The following is a 9,468-nucleotide window of genomic DNA, read 5'->3' as shown; positions in this document are numbered from 1 at the left end:
GTCGGAAGTCGTCGGAAGTCGTCGTCGTTGACCGGAGACGGTGCTGGAAGGAGTCGTCGGGAGTGACAAGAAAGAGAGTCGGCGGCTAGGGCAAAAGAATCGGGATTTGGGAGAGATTGGCTTTTGAAGAATGAGTTCGGGTCGGGTTTGCGGTGAAGTATCCGCTTACTGTAGCGGGTTTTAGCGGTTTTAACCGCTTTTGTCCGCTAAAACACCGCTTTTTCGCGCAATTCGAGCACATCGCGGTTTTCTCCGCTAATTCTCCACGCGATCTCGTTAAGCGGCGCGGTGAAGCACCGCGACCGCGATTAGCGGCGCGAAAGCGGCGCTATTTGCCGCTTTTTACAACAGTGAAATTAACTCATCATAATGAGCATACTGGATCCTATCTAGATATCCATCATTTTCCTAAATGATATCTACTAACCCAACGTTTCAGGTTGTGTAGCGCTTGCTAAACAAGCTCAGCCATCCATCAAATCATACTAAATTATCAAATCAGAAATGATAATATCATCAAGTCAAAAGGACCATATAACAATTTGAATTCTCCATCTTCTGGGTGACTTGTCTTGGAGAATCCAAATGTGGTCTAGTGCTACACACATCACAATGCGTGCTCATGATATACACCCGGGGAATCTTCATTCCCAGTGGTTGAGACCCACCATCACATCTCACATGTCGGTGTCGTACATAATAATTTGTTATAACTAAGTTATCATTTACTAATTATAGGTTAAACACGAGTTTAAGAAATCTATAAGTTAGATCACGTCTTAAAGCAAGTGACGCATCATAGTACATGATTTAACAAAACAATTTCTAAGAATATATAACAACTATATAAATGATACTCAAATCATATGTGCAACAATTAAATTTATTAATATTTCACAAATATTACATAATTTGTATTAGATGTTTGAGGGCATATTATTACTATTCCAACATGATCATTCACTGTGATGTGTCACTTGCTTTGAGATGTGATCTAAACCTTAACCTATAACTAGTAAAGAACTTAGTTATAACAGGTTATCATGTATGACACCGACATGTGAGATGTGGTGGTGGGTCTCAACCACCGAGAATGAGGATTCTCGGGGTGTATGATCATGAGCACGCACTGTGATGTGTATAGCACTAGACCGCATTTGAATTCTCTACGACAAGTCATCTAGGAGATGGAGAATTCAAATTGTTGCATGGTTCCTTTGACTTGATGATATCGTCATTTTCGATTTGATAATTTAGTATGCTCTGATATGATGGTTGAGCTCGTTTAGCAGACACTACACAAACTGAAATGTTGGGTTATTAGATTTTATTTAGGGAAATGATAGATATCTGGATAGGATCGAGTATGCTCATTATGATGAGTTAATTTATTATGCATTCCCATGAAGTTATTAAATTTCCACCGGTGGGTGGTTTTGAAAAATATTTTTCAAACTTTATTTTCTTATCATCTTTGTCTGTTGAATGCAAATTAAATTTTAGGTTATTCAAGAGTGCAAACAATAGGATTTCTTCTAGTTGATAAAGAATTGAGTCAACAATGGCTTAAATCGATTGATTACTTGATGAACTTTCTTTGTCAGACGTCATTAGCAGACAATTTTGGTCATATTGGCACATTTTGCGTCGTGATTATCATTATGTGCTCAAAGCGTTCATTATTCCATCTGTATTACTAAAAATTAGGAGTCTTGTTGCTGAGTCTCTCTTTACCAATGATTCATAAATTACGTATAAACTTGATTTAATAACTTTTGGTCATAAAGAAACTTTAATTCAACTTTTAGCTCAATTTATCAGTTGCTGACTCGAAAAATGGAGTTGAAGATGAGTAGGAGTTGAAAATGATTGTTATTATGTATCCTGGGACATGAAATTTAAATAGTATTTTTCCTGGATGCAAGAGAGTTTTTTTGCCTGTGCCGGATGATCAAGTAATTACTAAAGGTTACATTCTGTTAATCATATATCTTGTTGACCTTGGTTATTAGTTACTACATGTCTAATAGTATGCTGTTATCCATCTTACGTCGGTTCCCTTTAAGCCTGAGTTGTCACGGTTTCTGGTGTTTAACGATTACCAGTGATTGAGCATTTATTCTGTGATGTCATGTCTAGTGGTTAAACACTTATTTTGTGAACTCCTATCTAATACGGCTTAACTACTAGTCACTGACACGATCAGTATTGTCAAGGACGAAATAAAAAATAGGAGAGTGAAGGTCTAACACACCAAAGCGTAATGCGCATAGTGAGGCTCACTCCTCATTCAAGTGCAACCAGACATTTCATATGATTTTGAGCATAATTATGATTCAGAAGTCAGATGGATGAATCGACTAAATTGCTTGTTATTCATTATATATAGTAAATTAATTATTTACGTTCAGTTTAAGACACTCTTTTTTCAGGTTGTGGATATGCTCTTTGGAATAGTGACCAAGAAGCCACTATTCTGTACCTGTGGCTTCTCAATTATTTCTTAAGAAGCAATGTTGAAGGGTAGGGGAAAAAGGAGAAAAAGAAACAGATAAAATTATAGGACAGGAATTGGAGAAGAGGGTAGGACGAAGAAAGGAAAAGGGAATGAGAAATATAAAGAAACAACGTCGTAGAGACATAAAAAAAGAATGAAAAATTGTCTGTGAAGAAGAAGAAAGCGATAGTAGGGCAGAAAAGAAATCAATATGTAAAGTTGGATCTTCTAACCATGCAGGTTTATGAAGACAACAGTACTCCTTGTTTAGAGAAGAAAAATGTTCCAAACAGTCCCTTAAAACCAATAGCTAGTTATCTTTGAAGATTTAATTGTTTTTCTCTATATCTGATGAAGACTTGTCTTTTTCAACCTATGCATGAATAGGTAGTAACCTAATATAAGTGGGATTTTAATCCAAAACCTCCTTTATACTGCCAAGTTTATGGAACCTCTTATTTCTTATTCCATGTTAAACTTGTTAATTAGACTATAATCATGAAAGTAAATTTCACAACTTCATGAAGCATGCGCTTCACAACTAGGTGGGAAAAGAGAGATGCTCCTTTTCCTACACATTTGTGGTTGAAAACATGTGGTTCCTTATACTATTTTTCTATTGTAGCCATAGTTACACAATACTTATTGTGTAGCGGGTCGTGGTACAAATTCGGATGCACAACTTCGGTAAGCAAGCTCGTTACGTGGTAGTTGAATTTTTTTTGGTGCGCTTAGCATTTTCTAAAGTGTATAGTAGAAAACAAGAAACTAAAAAAGCTAATTATGTATTTCAATATTTTTTCATACACAATACTTAAATTCTTCTTTCTTATGAAGTTCTCTGTTTTGTCTGAGACAGGCCTTTGCATGTCCCATGAGTTTTTTTACCTAATTTTTTGGAGTTCTTTTTTCTTGTCACATAGTTCGTGCTGGGATGATGGTTTCATTACATATTTTATTAACATATGGATTTAGTTAGAGTGAAGTCATTGACTCATATATTCTATTGTGTGCCTCCCTGTACTCGATTGTGCACATCGCATTGCGTTTTGCACGTGTGCACTTAAACGAACTTTGTTTCCCACATACTTGTAAGCGGTACAATAATTTTGGAGAACCAATTTGTGTATCAAAGAGAATCGGTTCACAAATATATTAGGAATCGTTTCGCAGGAAGTGTTCGACAGTTTGAGGGGAGACCATGGAATTACGCAAATACGATTGCAGCTATCTTTACCTACAAGCTAGCAAGACTCAAGTATAATGTACCCTCGAAGTTAAAAATTTATATAAGAACTGCATAATTCTTGATAGTTGAGGCAATGACTTTCTCATCCATTTGGGGCTTCAAATGTTCTTATGTGGGGAGTAGTTGCATTACCATTTCGCTGTTTTCTGGTGTCACTTCCTTCTTGATTAGTCTCTTGAGTCCATTCATAAGGTAGAATCTCCATGTTTGAACTCATCTTGGTCCTTAAATTCTTTGGTTAAGGTTATTTGTCAACTTTGAATAATTGATCTCGAAACCAAATTTGTGCTCCTATCCATATGGGGACAATCTAATCAGTAGGCATTAATTGATCATGAAAGATGAAACCTCTGCATTGGGCAAACCTGAAGTAAGTCACAGGACATCCAATACCATAATACTTAGAAATATCTGAATATTTGAGTTTTAGAGCAATTTGCTTTCATAGGTAACCATAATTTAGTGAACAACTTACTCCCTCCATCTTCTCTATGAGATGCCACTCTTTCTCTAACATTTACAATTCTTCTTTTATTGAGCTCAAACATTACCTTGGAATTTGATTTGTAAGAAAATTTAGTAACTACCGAATGATCCAAAGAAGAAGATGTTTGAACATCCATTACATTGTGATGCAGGACGATTGTGGGTCGTTGATCAAAAGGATTTAAGATTTTCAAGATTCTCTTTTATTTTAGTTTAGTATTATATGATGTAATCTTTATTTTTAAATAAGATTTTCTTAGGATTTGATTTTAGGGTCAATTAGGGTCTTTGAAAATTTATTTTGTTAGGGATTTTATTTTATTTCCTTTTTGTTAGAATTTGATTATTATTTAATTTAGATTCTAGATTTAATTTTCTCTCTGTGAATAAAGTTGTAATCCTCCACGAGTAGTAGTCCATGGTTAATTAAATAAAAATTTCTTGAGAAGTGAAATCTTTGTTAGCATGTGAAGCATTAAAGTTTTGACATGCAGGGTGTGAAGCCCTCCTTTTATCCTAACCCTCCAATTTATTACTGTTAGCCCAAGTGAACCGTAACTTGTTACTGTTTGTGCCTCATCGACGTGTCCTTCTTCGCACTTACAATAGATCTCCAATGAGTTATCACAATCATATCAAATATCATCAATGTCGGTTCTTATCCGATCAGCCTCTGATGAGTTACGATATCATCTTGCCAAGCCCTCGACGATTCCTCTCTAGTGAAACTCCTTCAAGGCGTTACAATGTTGTTCGAGGTTTTATTAGCTCTACACCATATTCGAATATGACTCTGGAAAGTTATCCAATACTTAAAAATCTATCCGCTCCTCCTTTTAGACCCCAATCAGATTTGGATACCCGCCAAAGTTCATGATATCAAGAACCTCGTACTTTCCAATCGGATACATAGTGGCGTTGAAGGCATGACATTCGAGAGCCTTCTACTTTCGGATCAGAGCCTTGCCCTGGCTCGTATCACATTGCCTTCCAGCAAAATCTTTATAAGTTCTCAATGATGTTTTGATAAACTCCTGAGGGCTTGCTCGTAGACTTGGAAAACTTATTTAAAAACTTTGAAGTGTTTAAGATATTTAAAAATGAAAAAGTTTTTCCCCCTCCGAAAGATTTTTTTTCTTGAATAAAAGGTTCAATTTGCAAACGAGATATATTCCATTGAGGTCTGAGTGCCAGTTTGATAGAAGTAGGTTCACACGTAAGTGACATTTTTTTATATCTTTTTCTGTAATTTTTATGAAACAGTTTGTTGAAGAAATAGAAAATGCTAGTATAGTGTATTGCTATCACTGTGGGATGTTGCAGAAATTTTGTCAATGCTCTTTGTTAAAAGAATGTATTTCTCTTGCATATTCTGAGTATTTACTTATAGAGTAGTTAATTGTTATAAATGTAGGTTGCTTGCCGAGATTTTCCTCACTCCAGGCATCTGTGCGGTGAATTTCTCTTTGAAAAAACACCACATGAAAGCTATTGCCCTCAGGTACTTTTATGTTCTATTGCCTTTTTATAATTTTCCAATAAATTATATTTGGAAGATTAATTTTTCCTAAAGTTTATATGGTCTAGGTAACAGATAAATCATGTAACATCAAATTGCACTATGGTAAATGTGTCATTTGATCAATTAATACATTTTGCATGATTGGATATTTCACATTCCCGCTAAATGCTTTGATAGCCTATCTACAGTTGTAAGAAGTTTTCAGTGATAAACATTTCCAGTTGCTATATATATATATGTGAATAAAGACTTCAAGCAAGGTGCTCTTTGAACAAATTGTTGTTCCTGTTGTTTCTACTCCAACACCAGTCTTGGAACCTTCCCTAGTGTTGTGCTCCTTGTCCCATACCTGATGGCTTATTGAATTGCATAGCAAGGCCTTGATAATGATTACCTTTAAGCCAAATTCTCATGTTATTAGCATTGGTTTAGCAATATACCACCTGACTGTTGCTATGCCATTTCCCTAAAACATTCTGAATCTGACTTTCTAACCAACAAGATTAAAATTTCTTCATTGCCATCTCCAAGCCCCATCCACATTGGAATCCAACATAGGTGCACTGAGAAAAGCCCTATTATTTATTTAATTATTTTTTAAGTAAACATAAACTCCTCCTATAGGAGCCAATTACCTCCACCGGCTGCTCAAATAGGGCTTTTGGCTTCTGTAGAGTAGTCGAAGTGAACCTTCAGTTGATCAAATTCCTATTTTTTATATAGGGTCAAGGATAGTGTATTCCACTGAATAGTATGCTTCGTCTAAAGGGATCCTCTTCCACACGACGATTTCTCACATATGTGAACCCTGTTTTTGACTTTAATAGCTATCAACTGATAATGGCTAATTAATTAATTGAAAACACCATGAGTGAAACTCTGGAATAGCCTTTACAGCTCAAACCTGTAACTTACAATCCAACAACTCCCCACTACCTTTTTCTTGTGGAATTAACTAGATCAATTATGAACTAACGCATATATGCAAAGTTCTACCTCTGTCTTTTTGAGTATGCGATTTACAAGTCTCTTTTGCAGATTACACATTATCCACTGATCCTATGTTACTTGTAAACTTGTGACCGACTGATTATGTGGACGCATTGACTTTGCATAGTCCTCTTGAACTAATTAGTCTAGACGCTAGTTTACTCAAGCCAGGCTAGATACCTAATGATACAAGAGGATACCTATTAATTTGCACTTGTGCGCTTCTTTATAACTTTATAATTAACCCTAGATTAGAACTTGGAGTGCACGTCGAGGTGGGAGAGGTGGGATTTTTCCTGTAACTAGGCTACTTCTCAATAACTTGCTTACCCAAAAGATAACAGGACTCAAAGCTTGATGCTGAGCTGGCAGTTAGTTGCAATTTGCAAAAATCCTCCAAATTTCCCATTGTGTCTTCTCGATGGAATTTTGCTTCAGGGCTTATACCAATTTTTTGATGGAAGAGGTGTAAGCGCTGATGATTGTTTTGCATGACACTTCTATCACCAAAAAAGTGACAACTAAGACTCATGCCACAAAGTATTGGACAAGATACCAGATTTATTTCGTATCTCTCTGTATTGGAACAATTCATGCTCGTGTCAGCATGGTTTGTATCCATGCTTTTTTGGGTGATGGTGATGATTATTCATGGTTCTGTAGTTATGGAGCGAAATGCAGATTGCTTTCATCTTATTGATGATTTTAGTTTTTTTGAAGAAAAATCTACGGCCTTCAATACTCAAGTGGAGAGAGAGGGAGAGAGAGAGAAATTGACCAAGAAAAATCAGAAAGTTGATAATTTTGTTAAGTTTAAGTTAAAGTTCACATTCGATACTATCGCATTGTATGTTTTCTTGGCAATTATTAAATAATTTTAATAAATGGTCGAGACTGCTTCAATATCAACCCTTCATTTAGGAAGTGAAAATTAACATTATTAGAGTCTACTCTTTTATCTTCATATGTTGTTGAGCTTTGGATCGCGAAAGGTTCAGAAGTTTCCTTGGAAGTTAATGATTAAAATTAACGAGCTGACAGTTGTTGACCTGTTTAAATCCTCTACTTGGCGCCAAATTAGCCTACTAGTAAGCTATCGATTTTAGAGTGGCTTGCTGCAGAACCTGATGAGCCTTTTTAGGGGATAACTACAATCAATGTTTTAAAAAGCCTCCGCTTAGCCCATATGGGCATCCGCCTAGGCCTGGCAGTACCTAGGCACGTCCTAGCGCCTAGGCCTAAGTGGTTCCTAGGCTACCCACTTAGATTTTGGGAGTGCCTAGGAGAGCGTGGGTTGCATACGTGGACCGCATCCTTCAATCCTTGATCGTAATTTCCTCTGTTGCAACCTTCACGTCCTTCAACCTCATCTAAACTCCTCCAGCCTTCAACTATGAACATTGCCTTTACCACCTTCGACCTTCAGCAAAACCTCCTCCGCCACCACTTATATGAAGAAAGAAACCCACTTAGACTCCAGTTTGGCGCCTGTGCTTAAGATAACATTGTCATCTATTATCAATTATTGTAATTAAAAGATAAAAAATAGGAAAACCGTCTAGGCCTTGCCTAGGCTCCCACCAAGGCACTTAGGCTATAGGTGTCGAGTCTAGCACCTAGGCCGCCTAGCGCTTTCTATAACCTTGACTACGATAATTATGCTCATGTTCAAGGAACAGATCTCCATCTTCAAAGATGAGTCTACGTCTGCAGGAATGAGTCTACTGAAGAGGTGAACATCAGAAGATGACAAGTTTGTTATGGGGAATTGATTTCCATATTTTGAAACATGTTATATGCCAAATACCAAAGAAAAACACATTCATAGTGATAACTCTAATTGATCATCATAAAAGACTATCTACACGTCTCCGTCCATTACGAATAATATTTCCCAATGATATAAAATCTAAATGATAACTATCAATAAGAAACAAGGATATGTTTCCTTCTCAATCATTGGATGAAGGTAAGCTTTCCTCCTTCCTCTCGTTTAAATAGCAAACTTATGCATGAAGGTAGCTTGGTTTCTTATTTAAAATGAAAAACAAAGTAAATGGCCCAATGTCAATCTGTAAGCCAAATAGTGTTGTCAGTAAATGCCACAAGTCAGTTTTTTTTCCTAATGCAGTGCACTAAGCCTCTAGTTTTTCAAACTCTGTATTATCTCTAAAATCTATAGCAGTGTGATAAGCCCCCACACACTGACATTGACGGGTAATTCTGGATTATTTCTTATTATAACATATATTTTGGTCATGTTGCTGATCGCTTAACCTTCATATTACTCTTCATCTTATTGTAATCCCTGCCGCCTCATTGCTAGGCTTATAGCTCACCGTAATCAATTCTATAAATATGAGTTAATTTCAGAAAACCCGCCTGAACTTTGGGGTTTTGCAAATAACCCCACTAACTAATTTTATTCCAAGGTTAATTTTACATACTCCCCGAACTTGAGGTTTTTTTTGACATACCCCCCCTGAACTTTTTTTATTTCACATCGACAACTTTGGAGAGACACCACTCTGAACTTTGAACTTACCTCTCTGGATCCCTCCCCCCTTCTCCCTGGGGAAGGGAGGGGGTAGGTTGGCTGTAAAAGAAAAATGTCAAAATTTGGGATGTTTGCTTTGAAAGGATTTTTTTTCATTATTTGCATATCATTGGTAGGGGTTAGCTAAGAAAAGGTTAAAGTTCAGGGGTATTTCGTGAGACATCCCA

At 36.5% G+C, this 9,468-nt stretch overlaps 1 protein-coding gene across 1 annotated transcript in view; it reads left to right on the top strand.

The window, feature by feature from the left end:
• The window catches only part of LOC109837441, a 13,149-nt gene that overhangs the window by 2,013 nt on the left and 1,668 nt on the right, over nucleotides 1-9,468 (top strand). Inside the window, exon 2 of the mRNA XM_020405682.1 lies at nucleotides 5,647-5,733. Coding sequence (XP_020261271.1) covers nucleotides 5,647-5,733 — 87 coding nt within the window. The remainder of the gene's footprint in view (nucleotides 1-5,646; nucleotides 5,734-9,468) is intronic.

This window comes from Asparagus officinalis, chromosome 4 (assembly GCF_001876935.1).
Source record: "Asparagus officinalis chromosome 4, Aspof.V1, whole genome shotgun sequence".
NCBI lineage: Eukaryota > Viridiplantae > Streptophyta > Magnoliopsida > Asparagales > Asparagaceae > Asparagus > Asparagus officinalis.
The sequence above is the reverse complement of the archived record's forward strand: the minus strand, read 5'-3'. Positions and strand labels throughout refer to the sequence as shown.